Raw genomic sequence first — 16,084 nt, 5'->3', positions numbered from 1 at the left:
TGAGTGAAAGGCTTCACACAGGTACTTATGACATTTCTGTCAGAGTGACAGCGTATCCATGTGGTCCGAATATGCCACGGCGCAATGAGGAGAATGTTGTGGATAAGATGGGTAAATTTTTTTATAGTAGGCCATAGTAAACAATTAGATATGATTGGCGATGATTTACACATTAAAACCTTGATATATTGTAGTATTGTAGTGTAGCACAAGCTGGAACATGAACTCATATGTGGATATATATGGATGGATAAAAGCCCAAATGCATTTTTTCATTCGCTGCGCTTTTGAAATGACATTAAAAACAGGCAGATCTTCAGGCACCTCCTGCCTAAACAGAGGTCCTCTTTCAGGAGTTAAATCAACGTCGCGTAGCTATGACGTCCTCTTTACCCGCTTTGAGACAGGAGATTTAGGTGTGTTTTCTACCTCCGGGTCCAATCTGTTCAATATCTTTAACATCCTATCTAAAATATAACCAGTAACTTAATTTTTACACTCGACAATAACGTTATGTTTGCCTATCTGTTTTATTGCAGCATTTTAGGTCCGCCATCCATCGATAATACACAATGGCCGAGGAAGGGTGAGCGTCCCCATACTTGATACCATTACACGAGTAATGCATTGAGGACAGAAATAAACAGCATTGCTTAATATCTTGGTCTAATATGTATTATGGAGCTTGGCCCATTTGGGAAATTCTACTATACATTACCTATACGTTTATCCATCACATCGCAAACGGCGAAGGATGAATACGGCAACGCTTTACTAGAATGTGCCCAATGCTAATTACATTAAGTTAGCACAAACTTGCAAGCTCTCCAGCACTAAATGATGATTTACTTTTCTTTTGTCGGATACCCCTTCACCTATTTTATGAGTGAGAACCCTAATCTGATGCGCTGGAGACTGGTCAGTGCCATGGACCCATGCGATCGCAATAATAGTTAACCGTATTTTAAAGTTCCTTTCCCTGTTGTGTCCTCAGCGTCGCCGCTGGAGGTGTGATGGATGTGAACACCGCTCTCCCCGAAGTGCTCAAGACCGCACTCATCCACGATGGTCTCGCCCGCGGAATCCGTGAGGCGGCAAAGGCTCTGGACAAGTAAGACAATAAGGACCATCATACACACCATACACACATTGACACACCGACGGCAGAGTCTTTTCAGGAGCAGTTAGGGTTAAGTGTCTTGCTCAGGGACACATCAACACTAAGCTAGGAGGAGCTGGGGATCGAACTAGCAACCATTCAGTTACAAGACAACTGCTCTACCTCCTGAGCTAATCCGACCAGCTGAACCTTATTGGTGCGAACTTACACCGCCTGACTCTTGTGTTCTATCTTTAGGCGCCAGGCCCATCTGTGTGTCCTCGCGGCCAACTGTGACGAGGCCATGTACGTCAAGCTGGTGGAAGCCCTCTGCGCCGAGCATCAGATCAACCTCATCAAGGTACGGAACCTAAACCAAGGGTCCTCTTAATGCAACCATAATCTGCATGATGCAGTCAATGTGACTCCTGGGTCATTGTTGATACTACTAACAAAGAAATGGCATGTTTTGCGTGTGATAACTAAGCATTTTGTTGTAGTATAGTATTTGTGAAGTGAGATTTAACATTGCCATGTCAACTTGGGGAAGAGTGCTCGACTAATGGACTGCTGTGTCTGTGATGATGATCTGGCTCCCTCTACTGACTAATATGAGGACATTGCCACTGTTACCCAATTCCATGTCTGAGATGCAGCTATGCCTGTCAGCGCTGGTGTGTGTCACCAGTTGCTGATTCGCTGAACAGCCCCGCGTGCCATCTCCTAACTCTCTCCACTTTCGTTCAGGTTGACGATAACAAGAAGCTCGGGGAGTGGGTCGGTCTCTGCAAGATCGACCGTGAGGGCAAACCCCGCAAGGTGGTGGGCTGCAGCTGTGTCGTGATCAAGGTAAGGAGGGCCCCGGTGAACCGTGTACATTAGCGTCAAGGCGTTTGGATTAGTGCTGAAACTAGCATTGATGGACAGAAAGCTAATGAGAGATGTGGCGGTCATTGGGCTACTTTCAACATCGCCTTTCGGTCTATTAGTGAGTATCATGCAAACCCATGACGCAGCGAGTATGGCATTGTATGCAAGTATAAAGTTGTTTTCCCCATTTGGTCTACTTGGATACAAACCATATCCTGCTTGAGTGTTTCATGGCATAATTACGGCGATGGAAAGGTAGAGGATGCATATATTGGGCAAAGGCAACTAACGACTATAAATGACTTATTGTATCCATCACAAACAGCGGAGGAAGGATACAGCAAGACTTTACCAGAATGTGCTCGATGTGAATTACCACAAGTTACAAACTGACGAGTTCTCCAGCACTAAATGATGATTTGCTTTTCTTTTGTCGGATACCCCTTCACCTATTTTATGAGTGAGAATCCTAATCTGAAGTGCTGGAGACTTGTGCAATCGACACGTGCGATCACGTTAATGAAGTATGACTAGAGGATGCATATACTGTGGCCATGAGAGTGTAAACAAAGCAGCGTGACAGACACGTTCAGGTGCTGTGCAATGCCTCATCAATACTGGCCAGATCAAGACTTCCAGCAAACGAGCCCCCCTATCGCTTTGGTTTGTGGGGTTTCTAAGACTGGCTATAAACATGGTTTATTGATGTGTGTTTATAGACTGTTCAGTAGTGGGAATTGAGTGATTCTGTATCTAATGGGAAAATTATTTCTCATCAGGATTACGGCAAGGAGTCTCAAGCGAAGGATGTGATCGAGGAATACTTCAAGTCCAAGAAATAAGAAGTGAAATAAAAGGATGAAACTGATCTGTCTTGTGGTGGTTTTAATACTCGTCCTTGTGTGAAGATGCTGGTTTAGGGCAGTAGAGGAATTGAGGCTTTGAACGCATGGGTGCTCATTCATATTAAATAGTCCAATTTTAAGGTGGCAAAATACATTCAAGTAGCTTTTTCTCATGCATTTGCGTAATTGAGGTTAATCTTTGACTGCCTTTTTAAAAGTCAGATGCTTTTCAGGGATATAATTTGTAGGAAATGGCATTGTCGGCTATTAAATGCTCAGTTTTTGGCTATCTTGTCTGTCAGCCATAGATGAGACAATCAGAACTGGATGTCAGCATTTTGTATAGTGGGGAGGTAATCCCTAAATGGGCTGTATTCTAGATATTTCATTCAACTCGATGTGGGTGCAGCAGCTCTAACGGGTTTATGCAATCAGTTGGCATAAACTTAAAAATGGATAAATTCTTAACCAGGCACCTACCAGTCCTTAACCACTGGGCTACAGCCATGAAATATACTTTAATAAGTACATTAAATGCTGCTCCTGAACAGACTGTCGAGGCACCTTATTGTCGATATGCCCACAGGTAGACACTAGGGATTAGACGCTTTTAAAATTTCCATATTTAGTTCAACCAAATTAATTTTTTTAAATGAGACACTTTCACCGTCTACATTGGTAATGTCTCACTGTGACCCGACCGATTGCTTTACTGGTCTAGCTCCCTCAGTCTGCTGGGATTTGTGTTTGGGGCTTGCTATTGGTCCATCCTCCCCCACCCCCGTTGACTGTTTAAAATCTGACAGCACAGCTCAAAGGCAAGCAGATTGCTGACCCAATTGCTAGGGTCTTCCAGTTTTTTCTTGCTCTACTTAAGTAGACTGGACTTGTGGTTACATTTTCAATGCAATATATATTTTTAAGAGGATAAGTAATGAAAGAAAAGGCACATTTTGTTTGGGGTATTTTTATATCTACATATTAGGTCTGGGAAAAAAGGAAATATTCACTCAAACACGTTTATAAGGCACAACACATCACATTCTCCTTTTCAAAAAAAAACATACAAAAAATCCAGATCCCCTAAAAGAAACATTTTCCTTTCATTGACAAGAACTGCTGCCCACAGAAGGTTACTGATAATTTACAAGTTTCTGCTACGGACTTCATTGTAATTCGAATGACCAAACAGAAAGTTAATTGCAGTATATAATAGCTCGTTTTCACATGCAGCTGTTTGTCCCAACCCGGCATGACTCAAACCAACCCTCTGCTCAGCTCCTAAATGGGAGTTCCTCATGAATGGACACACTTTCATGGGTTTGGCCGCTCAGGCCTGGGTTCTGCAGAACTCAATCAAGAGGCCCACGGGTAAACGAAATCGGACGACGAGCATCGAGAGTACTGACGAGTATCGAAGTTGGGCGCTGGGAAGATCCTTCTTGCTTGAGCGGTGTTGCTACTTCACAACTGTCAGTCCTCAGCATCATCAGGACGAGGGGTGTGTGGGGGGGGGGGGCGGGGTCCAGTCCTGTCTTGACCCCACTGTCCTTAAGTTTTTTTTTTTCCTTCACCTCTCTTCTTAAGACCAGAGTATGTAAATACAAACATAAAAAAAAAAAAAGGAAATCACAAAAAAAGTCGCAGTGTATGGTGTGTTGTCTTTTTTTCTTAAATATGTATACAGAACGAGGCTCTTTGAGGTCTGTCGGCGACCACCTCTGACGACATTGAATATGTCCGTATTGCTTTTGGTATCTGTTACAGATACTCAAATTCCAGTGCTTGATGCAAAGCCAGCAGGTCCGAGTGACTAGATATCCTCCAGAAAGGCATGTTATGCTGCAGAGTGAACACAGAAACACACCATGAGATGGACACAAATCAACCTGAAGACATTGGTATGCATTATTTTATAGCACTGACACACACCACCACCCCAAAACTCATGCAAGCTACACTACTGGTTCGTAGTCGCTTGCATTGCAAAAGCACTGCAAACCAAATCCATGCAGTCCACGATTCCTTGCGCCCAGAACTATGCCCAAACCAAGGAAGAACATGTGCTTAATACCTCCTTTCTAAGTAAAAGCTTCAAAATATGTTGATTGCTTAGCCGCAGTGAACCCTTGCCCGTTTGTCTCCCACACCACAGAGGACAGTAGCCTACCACCAGGACAGAACAAACCAAGAGAATCCCCAGTACAAGTCCCAACTTTCCTGCATTATATTACTGTCAGTCAAATGGAAGGGAAACTACAGGGGACGTTTATGAATCCAGAATTTAGGGTATATTAAAGAGATTGTTCAAAAGCTTTTTCCACTGTGTACACTTTGTCCACCTGGTCAAATGTCGATAATTATGAATGGGGTTTCATGTAAGGCAACACATATGAATCATATTTTACATTTATTCCCCATTAAAGGCATGTGATGCGTGTGGTGCAGGTGATAATGCTTTGGATTAACCGGATCGACGAAAACATACGACATTGATAAAGCCTCACAATCTCTAGAATGCACTACAGTATTCTGGTGAAGAAGTCTACTTTTATTGTTATAAAGAAAAGTAGAGCGCCAAGCAACAACACAAATCAAACCAAACCAAGGAGTAGAACAGAAATCAGAAGTCCCAGCTCAAATCCACCACAGCAAAGAAAGGCATGACTTGGTCCAATCAGAGCGCACGCAGCGTGGAACAGGGCGGGTTCACGGTGTGATGGCGGGTCCATTACCTTTTTGGCTGCCTGCTCCTCTTCCACACCATCCCCAATAACAACATACACTACTTTCCTGCCAAACCTTTGCATTATGCGCTCAAAGCAACTCTCTTTTCCTGCGAAAAAACAAAATAAACAAGGGGGGAGGAAGGAAGGAGGGGGAGATGGTCAGAAGGGACGCCCGGAGAGAGGGAGGTTGTGTTTACCTGGCTGGCCGCATGCTCTTCATCTCTCCCATCGCCAACCACAACATATGTAACGTTAGTGCCAAAGCGGGACACTATACGCTCAAAACAGCTCTCTTTTCCTGGAGACAAACACATGGCTTCAACAAGTGTCCTTTGACGCAGTGATGGAGATGAACAGATAATACATTTGGAAATATCAAAATGGGAATTTTTGAGGCGTCACACGAGTTTGCCAGCGTCCTGACACCGCACGCTCCATGAGTCCGGAACCTTAAACGATCGGATGGTTGATGGATGAGTTTTGATCAGGACTGGGATGTTTGGCCGAGTTATGGATTTTGTTTCAGCTGTTGGAGGAGTAATACGATGTGGACACCTATTTCTTCTCCTGAGCATTTCACATTCTCTCTTTATGAAGTGCTTTTTATCCTGATACTTCAGAGTAATGGAGGTTTACCTGCCAGCCTCGTACCTGGGTTTTAAACCTGCACGCCTGCAAGATTTCACTTTGGAGGGCCAGTATTATACAAGTTATGTTGCAAAAGCTATTCAAGCTAGACCCGGTACAAGTCTTGTCCCACCATATCGAGGAACCAAATGAAATAGCTTTGGATGTAATATCAGCATCTATTAGCTCCTAATATACGCATTAGCCGGCCCTACAACAGTTGTAATGGATGTCTTTGTGTGTGTCAATGTGTGTTTGTGTGCGAGTTTAAAGGGTTAGGGACACGTAGCAAGTGTGTAAGTGTATATGTGTCTGTTGGCTGTAAAAATTGCCCTAAAATAGATACATTTCATATTCGGGTGTGAACTAAAAGCAGCTCTTTGTTTAATTACATGATTTACTATGATGCAGAATCTACAGTGTTAGGTAACCTCTGAGAAACACTTGGTGCAGCTGCCTGATGGTAATAAATGTGTTTGGCGCATGCGTGTGTGAGCTTGTGTGTGTGTGTGTGTGTGTGTGTGTGTGTGTGTGTGTGTGTGTGTGTGTGTGTGTGTGTGTGTGTGTGTGTGTGTGTGTGTGTGTGTGTGTGTGTGTGTGTGTGTGTGTGTGTGTGTGTGTGTGTGTGTGTGCGTGCGTGCGTGCGTGCGTGCGTGTGTTGAAACATACCTATTTTGGTTGCGCTGTAAATGTTCTCGATGGGGAAAGCCGAGCCCAGACTGTACAGGAGAACCTTAGCCAGCGCCGGTATGAGCTGGGTGGTCGTCACCAACACATTCACACAGTTACTCCTGTAGTGACGACACACACACACACACACACACACACAAAAAGAAAATCTGGTCAATGCATGCTTTTCTATTGCTACTATTACTTGTACTGTAATATACAGGTTGGCGGGTCAATGTACAGACAGACATACAGGGTATGAAGAGTGTGTGTGTGTGTGTGTGTGTGTGTGTGTGTGTGTGTGTGTGTGTGTGTGTGTGGTGTCTATGTATGTGTGGTGTGGTGTCTATGTATGTATGTGTGTGTGTGTGTGTGTGGTGTCTATGTATGTGTGTGTGTGTGTGTGTGAAGTGTCTATGTATGGGTGTGTGTGTGTGTGTGTGTGTGTGGTTATGTATGTGTGGTGTGGTGTCTATGTATGTATGTGTGTGTGGTGTCTATGTATGTGTGTGTGTGTGTGTGTGAAGTGTCTATGTATGGGTGTGTGTGTGCGTGTGTGCGTGCGTGCGTGCACGTGTGTATGCGTGTGCGTGTGTCTGTGTGGGCAGCGGGGTGGGGGACCTGGAGCTGATGATGGACAAGGACTTGAGTGCGTGGGTGAGCCAGGAGTCGGTCAGAGCCTCCACCTCGGCCCTGAGCTGCAGCCAGGCGTCTCTCTTAGCCGGGCCCAGCAGCCCTGGAACCACAACCACCACAACCCGGTCAGCCCGGGGCTCGCGGAGCACGGATCACACCCCGCCGGGCGACAGCATCACTGCCGCCCCACGCTCTACGGCCTACGCTCCGACCGTGACGCGTTCTGAAGCCCCCTTCTAAAAAATAACACGTCCTTAAGAGAGGCCGCATTTCAAAATTTTTAAGGTAATTACATTTTTATAAAAAAACGCGAAAATACAAACTAAAAAGGATATAACACTCCCTTTCCGATGCGTCGCCAATCCCCCCCTTCCCCCCCACGCATACTCCCATCATACTCCCATCATACTCCCATCGGCTCTACGGCCCAGGAAAGGCCCCGCCCCCCGTCTCATCCGATTGGCTTACCCCCTACATTGTTTTTGTACGTGCTATACAACTCTTTGACCCGTCGGTAGCGGAAGGCCAGCTTCCTCATCCAGTCCACCCCGCCGCGGACCCCAGTAGCAAGGCACAGGTTGGCGCTGGTCGCAGCTGCATGGAAGCCATCAGTTGCAAAACTGTAAGTACTGTCAATAATAATAATAATGATATGTTTTATTTGAAACATCTGCTCCGTTAGAACACAAAAAACAACAACAACATATTCACCACATTGCTGATCAATTATTGGTTATTTAGTTTATGCTATGAACAGTTACGGGGTAAAATTGCTAATGGTTAACGCTGAATGTTTATAATGACTATGAAGTAAAAATATAAGTTATGATTTACTGCATACACACATCATTTATTTATATTTAACCAAGGGATTTAATAAATAAAAAAATCACTGCTTACAATTTAACAAATGCTAATGTGCTAGGCCTGTTCAAATAGGTTATTCATTATTCCGTTATTCAAGAGGCTCGAACTCACCTCAAATCCTGGCCATTGTCGTCTGATGATACATCATCAATATGTACCTGATCACATTCCTGTACACACACACAGACGGACACACACTCCATATTAAGCCTTGCATGTATCCTGATGCATCCCAGTTACCATACAGTCCGTCTAATATGGGTGTATTCTTGCGTTTGACCACCAGGGGGAGGTGTTAGCAAAGTCTGCCTCGTCTTACCTCGAGATCGTTGAAAAATAAGTGTGTGTCTGCCAAGTTGAAGATCATCTCCTCCATTCTCAGACCGAGCGTTACGGCCATCGGTGGGTCCTACCAGAGGAGGAAGAGATCATCATCATCATCATCATCATCATCATCATCCTCATCTATGTTTTCAGGTCTTAGTGGTTATAAACAAACACGATACATCCGTTCCTGTCATTATCACGGTGGCAGCTTAACACGCCCGTCATGTTATGGGCGCTATATGTCACAATCCCTCCATCGCTCCGTATCGCCTTCACGGCTCCAAAATCTCTTCCTCCCACTTTCCGCTTCAGTTCCCACATGAACCCTGTTCCGTATGCACTCTCCACGTCGAGCCCGTCGACTCATGCTGCGGCCCGCCTCCACCCACCCACACAGCCATCCACCCGCCCAGCCATCCACCCAGCCAGCCAGCGGCCCTGCCAACGGCCCCCTTCTGTCCTGGTGGAGCGCGGTGCTGGAGGTCCCTGTAGCCCTGGGGTCTGCTGACAGACAGGTTGCACTTGCTCTGTCCCATCAACATTCCCCTTCCTGGGGGTGAGGGGGGGGGACGGGCCGGGGGGCTTTGTGGGGGTGTTGAGACGGGGCTGCGCTCCGCTTATGTGAATTGCATCTATGTGGTTTGGGAGTACTCAGCATGGTAAGCTGAAGGAAGCCCCCCCCCCCCCCCACCCATAGAAAAATGCCGGCTGTGTGTGTGTGTGTGTGTGTGTGTGTGTGTGTGTGTGTGTGTGTGTGTGTGTGTGTGTGTGTGTGTGTGTGTGTGTGTGTGTGTGTGTGTGTGTGTGTGTGTGTGTGTGTATGTGCAACCGTATGTGTTTCTGTGTGTTCCCATGCTATTGCGAGTGTGTGCGTTTGTGGGTATGTGTGTGTGCCCGGCCATGTTTGCGTATGTGTGTGTGTGTGTGTACGTGTGTGTGTGTGTGCACACGCCTTTGCGGACGTGTGTGTGTGTGGGGTGTGTGCACATACCTTGCGTGTGTTTGCGTTCGCGTGCGTCATGTAAAGTGCGCACAAGCATGCATGCACTTTTCGCATGCATATGTGAGGGACGTGTATGCAAGTGCGTGTGCGGGTGTGCGCGTATATGCCTGTGTATGTGTGTGTCCGTGTGTGTGTGTGTGTGTGTCCGTGTGTGCCTGTGCGTGTGTATGTGTGTGTGTGTGTGTGTCCGTGTGTGTCTGTGTGTGTGTGTGTGTGTGCGTCACGTCAAGTCCGCGCACAGCTGAGGTAGGTTAGGCGGACAGGGCACAAGGTACTGCCAGCCGGGGCTCAGCTGCATAAACCATCATGTGTGATAGGTCAGTGGGAGCCGACAGCCTGCCACACCATGTGCTGACGCTGTCAGCCCACCAGAATAGAAAGACCCTAACGCCACGGACCCTCCCGCTGGGGGCGAGAGACATGGACAGATAATGAGAGAGAGGAGGGGGAGGGGAGAGAGAGAGAGTTTGAAAGTGGGAGGTTAGGAGGGAGGGAGGGAGGGAGGGAGGGAGAGGGAGAGATATTGGGAGAGAGGAGAGTTGGAGAAAGTTCGAGTGGGAGAGATAAAGAGGTAGAGATAGTGAGAGAGAGATTGACACGGAGAGGGGAGAGGGAGAGAGAGAGGGAGAGAGAGAGAGAGAGAGAGAGAGAGAGAGAGAGGAGAGAGAGGAGAGAGAGAGAGAGAGAGAGAGAGAGAGAGAGAGAGAGGAGAGAGAGAGAGAGAGAGAGAGAGGGAGGGAGGGAGGGAGGGAGGGAGGGAGGGAGGGAGGGAGGGAGGGGGGAGAGAGAGAGAGAGAGAGGACGGGGGGGGAATTGGGGAATGAGAGTTGATAAGAGAGAGGGAGAGACAAAGAAAACTTGATAGGGGAGAGTGGGGAGAGAGAGAGGCAGAGAGAGGGAGGAGGGAGGGAAAGTGAAAGATTGTTTTAATTCCAGTGGAAGAAAGTTTGAGGGGACCGCTGATTGTTAGGGGTAGTAGTCCAAGTGAAGGATTTGCACCAAAGGTGTTGGTAAAGGGATTGTTCGTAAAACAAAACAGCCGGCACCACTGAAAACGACTAAGCTTTGTCAATATATAAAAGAAGCACAAATACTCTCGGGTTCCTTTCCTTCCCTTCCAGCACGGCGATATTCGAACGCATCGGCCCTTCGGTGGGTCTGCCAGGTGAATGATGATTTTGGCTGTCGGCCAATCAGGGGAGAGTTTAAGGTGGGTGTTTACCAAAACACGTACATTTCTTCTGTGCTTTTTTGACCACTAAAAATATGGTTTTGTGCTCAGGACTCCAGACCGAGACCGAGTTGGCTCTGAAGGGAAACATTTTCCCAAGTGATTTCCATCCATCAAAGCGTTTAAAAAAAATATATATGAATTTGGTCAAGCGTGTATGTTACTTCGAAGTCCATTGTTCGCCTCTGCCGTTCACTTTCTGGAATTAATAAAGGAATATTTAACCGTCTGGCACAATGGAATATTACAATGATTACCATGATGAGGGATGACAATGAATGTGTCTGAGTGTGCAGGAATGTCTGGTCATCAGGGTTAGATTTGAGTGAACGGCGCAGATATCTCAACTGAGAATTGGGGTCTTCGTGGTTATCACGGCAACAGTGTAAACAAATATTTCAGTGATAATATCTATAGTATGATATAACATAATAGAAAGGGAATTTATAATAATTTGAACCCTCTTTTATTTTACAATATTGAAAATATTATTATATTATAATAATAACATAAAAAATAAAAACAATAGTCATAATAATAATAGTAATATTACAAATTAATAGTGATGATAATAATGGTAATAATAATAGTGATAACAATAATCATTAAGATAATTTAATATACACATGAAATTATTATTTCATAAAAAATACAGTGACATTTTATATTAAATGTCACTGTATCCTGGGGTTGCTTAATCCCTGCAACTCATATCACAACCTTTTCAGTGGCCGTGCAAGCACGCTTGGTAGGCAGGCAGAATAAGCTGTTGAGCACACTTTTTTCATTCGCTCTCTGAATTCACAGGGACATTTGCAACTGTGTCTGGCTCCCGGTATGGTAGATATATTATACTATTGTCCTCCAGATCTCCTCTAGATGAGGCCAAAAAAACACACACAATGTTTATTATACAGCAGGGGACTGCATCTATGTGCAGTGTGTGTCTCTTTGCAGTTCACCCACGCACACACACAAACACACTCACACTAACCCACACACACACGCACGCACGCACGCACGCACACACACACACACACACACACACACACACACACACACACACACACACACACACACACACACACACACACACACACACACAAAACACACACACTCACACTAACCCACACACACGCACACGCACACCCACACCCACACACACACACACACACACACATACAATCACACACATACACACACAGCCTTTTATAGCCCACTAGGGTTTACTTTTTACCCATTTAGAGCCCAGGTCCAAGCCCTAGATTGTGCCACTGGGGAGGAACCAGTAGGAAGTGGAGCGGGTTCCCACAGACCCGGCCGTAAACGCTTGAGCTGCTCCCGGGGTCATTCAAGTTCTGCGGTCTGAATGGTGCTGGGCCACGCCCACCTTGGCTTCACCGCCGAGCGCGTGACTGACAGCGGATTAGGGGGCTGTAGCGTGACGAACCCTCTGGTGGCCCGGCTACCTACGCTCTCTCCTCTGGAACACCACCTTTACTACGCCCGTTTAAGGAGGCGCATTAAGAGGAGCTACCTCTACAGAGGTGTAGGACGGCAGACAGCAAACTGCAGGTCAACCTGACAAACTGCATGCTGGAAACATAAATCAAACACTGCTGTCATCCGAGTGGATAAGAGCGGTTCTTCAGAGAGATATTTAATCCAAACTGAAAGCGGTTTCATCACTCGAGAGTGAGTTATGCACGGACGAGACCGTTGGCCTCCGCCGTGTTCCTGGGTGTCGATGTGGTGCGGCGGGGTGTGCCATGGGACAGTGGGGGTCAGGGGTCACGGGGGTGGACGTGCTCTCCGAGGAGGGGAGCGGCGTCCACTGGGTTGAGCCTCACCTTGCCGTACTTCTGTGCGTAGGACCCCGTGAGCAGGGAGTGGAAGACGATGATGGTCTCGTCCAGGTCCCACACAAACACTCGCTGGAAGGAACGCAAATATAGACACACACACGCAAGGAAAAACACAGTTTAGAAACGGTGGTTTGTGTGTGTGTGTTGTGTGTGCGCGCGCGCGTGCGTGTGTGTGTGTGTGTGTGTGTGTGCGTGTGTGTGTGTCTCCCAGCGTTACGGCCCTCGTGTGCGAATGGAGACCATCTGCCGTGTGGCTTTTCTATAAATCCACATCAAGCTGTCGACAGGGAGGAGGAGGGAGAGGGGGGGGGGCGATCAGTGATCATACCGGGGGGTGGGGGGGGGGGGGGGGGGGGGGGGGGTCGCTCACCTCCAGGTCGCTGTCGGGCGGGGGGGAGGGTTGTTCTTGCGACCGCGGCCCCGGGACTTGGAGCCCCCGCTCCGACAGGCGCGCTCGTCCAGCTCCTTGATGGGGGTGGAGGGGCTCTGCACCGGCTCGAATTCCCCTGAGGAGGCGAGCACATGACCACCGGTCAGACCCCCCCCCACCGCACGGAGCACGCGTACACGGACACGCACGCAGGCGCGTAGCACGCATGCACGCACACGCGCGCGTAGCACGCGTACACAGACGGCGCACATGGGGCACGCGTACACGCACGTGCGCGTGCACACGTAGCACGCATACACAGACACGCACACACACACACACACACACACGTAGCGTCCACACACAGCGCCACACGCTCACTTTCCGATGCCCGCACGCACACATAGACACACAAACGCACAGACACAGAGTCACGCCAACATACACAAAAACGCACGGATACACGGCAAACAAGGAACGCCTTTAACTTCAATGCCCTGATCTAAACGCTCACGATCATAAAATATTCTGAGTTCCTTTTCTCCGTGTCTCGGTAATGGCCGGCGTTTGTTCCCACCGTAGTTGCCTGAGTTGCGCTCACCTCTGTGGGTTGGTTGCTGAAGATGCAGGAGCCATAACTCAGGGCCGGGGTTAAAGGACATTGTGTCCAGTAGGGGGAATAAGTCAACGTAATAGGCATGACGGATTAACTTATAGAGGGACAGGAAAACAGGCCCTCAACCAGAAGGGCCCTTTGCGCTACAGCTGGGCTTCGACTGCGCTTCGCTGGAGCTCGTAGGTGGATTTATGGGCTGAGGAAGACCTGGGATTGCTAAATAAATTTTGAAATACAAAAAGTGGAAAAAGCGGTAATTATAATAATAATAATAATAATAATACGAGGGAGGTTGTTAAGGGCTGCCCCCGCCGCTGTAGTTTAGCTGTCAATCAGGAAGAGAAGAGACGTACGTGAGGAAAACACACAGACAGCCATGTTGGCTCTCACTCTCGCTCTCTCTCTCTCTCTCTCTCTCTCTCTCTCTCTCTCTCTCTCTCTCTCTCTCTCTCTCTCTCTCTCTTGCTCTCTTGCTCTCTTGCTCTCTCTCTTCGATGAAGACATATGTACGGCTGCCCACACACACAAAATGCAGACTCGCATGCAGCCATGCACAGCCACCACACACACGTGCACACTTAGACTCACACTCACACTCTCAAACACACACACACACACACACACACAAACACACAGACGTGCCATATGCTTCCACTGCTGGGCGGTAAGTAGAACCAGACCCCAAACTTCAACTCCCATATTGTTATGTCTCAATCAGGGGAAGAAGAGCGAAGGGCCGTGGGGGGGGGGGGGGGGGGGGGGGGGGGGGGGGGGGGGGCAGGAGTGGGGGCGGGGGCGGGGCGGGTGGGCGAACGACATCGAGGAAAGAAATAGGAGGGAGAGAGAGAGAGAGAGAGAGAGAGAGAGAGAGAGAGAGAGAGAGAGAGACAGAGAGAGACAGAGAGAGAGAGAAAGGAAAAGCAATGGTGACAGAAAGACGGATGGACTGCCTTTATCAGGCCACCTGAACCCAGGCCAAGACAAACCAAAGAAGTGTGAGAAAGAGATGAGGAAACGGATACACACGTGCACAGATCGCTGGTGACACGCGCTCTACTGCACATGTGTGTGTGTGTGTGTGTGTGTGTGTCCTGGTGTTTTATTTCTGTTTTCGTGTTATTTTATCCTTCACTTTGTTCTTCTCTAAAACATCTGTTTATATCAGCTAATTAATGATAAAAATCTGGTACCTAATGAATCAAATTGCCAGTTTATTTTATCGTGTCCGACGTCTTTGTGAGTGAGCTTATTATCATTAGTATTATCTGATTACTGTCTCGAGTCCTGACAGTAAAATATGGTTTTCATTACACTTCTGAAATTTTTGCCATTTCATTGACTTCATTTTGCTATGCTTTTTTATCTGAATATTTATCTTCTGTTCCGGAGAACATTTTTCCAGCATCAAAAATCCAACATTAAATCTTAAAGTGATTCCAGGTTTAAGGACTCAAGGCCGACCCCGGTGTAAGATGTCGATCATAATCACCCATAAGTCAAATCCTGCCATAGGTTTGTTAATTATATAAAAATATTATACGATTTTATTTGTAGCAGTATAGAAAATTATGATCTAATTTTTACAAAAAATCCTCATGGTTTTCTTCCTAAAACATCTTTACCGCTAATTTCAATGCTCTCGACTATCCGAGCTCACTTCCTCATCCTCTATCTCCGTCCACGCAGGCCTTTAGACGAGCGCCCATCAATACTTTACCAGCAAGGAAACCTACACTCGCATTCTGTCCATTTTTGTCGTCCTTGAACCAACATTGACTCATCACAGGTTGTCACGGCGATGCAACAGTTATCCAACCACTCTGTGTGCGGGCAAACAAATCAGCCAGAAAAGCCGGAAGCAGGAAACTGTCTTGTCTGGTCAGGAAGTCCGTCTGTGGACCGACGAGAAGGGCTGAAAAAAGAAAATGGCTGACTAAGTAGCCCAAAGTGTTCCACCACAGCACCTGGGTGGAGCTCGGCAGCCTGTCCTGTCATGGCGGGGGCGGGATCTTGCAGCTGATAGGCCGCCCGTGGTCCCCGAGCCGTCCACGCTGTTTGGAGGTCATGTAGGTTCCGTACGAGGATGCCGGGTAATACTGGGCGTACTGGTTTTGGCCAAATGTGTATGAGGGGTAATCCTGTAAGGCAACGCATACAGTATGTCGATTAGAGACACTATATCACTATGGGGAGGGACATGATAACGTAGTGGTTACATGTGGGATCCCTGTCAGGTGGTACTGCGTTGGAGGACATGTCTGAACGCGCTGCAGTGGCTCAGTTAGGGTGCCACGTTGACGCAAACGCAATGATCACGCAGTCGCTTCGAC

At 47.3% G+C, this 16,084-nt stretch overlaps 2 protein-coding genes and 3 non-coding genes across 5 annotated transcripts in view; 4 read left to right on the top strand and 1 right to left on the bottom strand.

The window, feature by feature from the left end:
• The first annotated feature begins 303 nt into the window (after window positions 1-303).
• On the top strand, window positions 304-2,837 carry rps12 (ribosomal protein S12). Its single transcript, XM_060041398.1, has 6 exons — window positions 304-416; window positions 540-586; window positions 995-1,111; window positions 1,358-1,460; window positions 1,847-1,948; window positions 2,749-2,837. The coding sequence occupies exons 2-6, from the start codon at window positions 573-575 to the stop codon at window positions 2,809-2,811; spliced, it is 399 nt and encodes a 132-aa protein (XP_059897381.1). The 5' UTR covers window positions 304-416; window positions 540-572; the 3' UTR covers window positions 2,812-2,837.
• On the top strand, window positions 831-909 carry LOC132450497 (small nucleolar RNA SNORD101). The gene has a single exon (XR_009523877.1). It is a non-coding gene; the product is annotated as a small nucleolar RNA SNORD101 (small nucleolar RNA).
• Window positions 1,671-1,754, top strand: LOC132450504 (small nucleolar RNA SNORD100). The gene has a single exon (XR_009523883.1). It is a non-coding gene; the product is annotated as a small nucleolar RNA SNORD100 (small nucleolar RNA).
• Window positions 2,375-2,451, top strand: LOC132450496 (small nucleolar RNA SNORD101). The gene has a single exon (XR_009523876.1). It is a non-coding gene; the product is annotated as a small nucleolar RNA SNORD101 (small nucleolar RNA).
• A 928-nt stretch (window positions 2,838-3,765) lies between the features above and the next one.
• Window positions 3,766-16,084, bottom strand: part of eya4 (EYA transcriptional coactivator and phosphatase 4) — a 13,148-nt gene continuing 829 nt past the window's right edge. The window contains 13 exon segments of the mRNA XM_060042392.1: window positions 3,766-4,656; window positions 5,741-5,841; window positions 6,840-6,961; window positions 7,461-7,575; window positions 7,944-8,104; window positions 8,454-8,512; window positions 8,662-8,751; window positions 12,754-12,837; window positions 13,139-13,164; window positions 13,167-13,274; window positions 15,719-15,782; window positions 15,784-15,810; window positions 15,812-15,929. Coding sequence (XP_059898375.1) covers window positions 4,576-4,656; window positions 5,741-5,841; window positions 6,840-6,961; window positions 7,461-7,575; window positions 7,944-8,104; window positions 8,454-8,512; window positions 8,662-8,751; window positions 12,754-12,837; window positions 13,139-13,164; window positions 13,167-13,274; window positions 15,719-15,782; window positions 15,784-15,810; window positions 15,812-15,929 — 1,156 coding nt within the window. The 3' untranslated portion in view covers window positions 3,766-4,575.

The sequence above is a fragment of the Gadus macrocephalus genome, chromosome 21, assembly GCF_031168955.1.
Source record: "Gadus macrocephalus chromosome 21, ASM3116895v1".
NCBI lineage: Eukaryota > Metazoa > Chordata > Actinopteri > Gadiformes > Gadidae > Gadus > Gadus macrocephalus.
This window is presented reverse-complemented; position numbering and strand designations above follow the sequence as displayed.

Excerpts from the sequence above, each read along its gene's own strand:
- rps12 (XM_060041398.1), top strand. Across the intron at positions 1,112-1,357 it reads GCGGCAAAGGCTCTGGACAA|GCGCCAGGCCCATCTGTGTG; the intron begins GTAAGACAATAA and ends TTCTATCTTTAG. Across the intron at positions 1,949-2,748 it reads GCAGCTGTGTCGTGATCAAG|GATTACGGCAAGGAGTCTCA; the intron begins GTAAGGAGGGCC and ends ATTTCTCATCAG.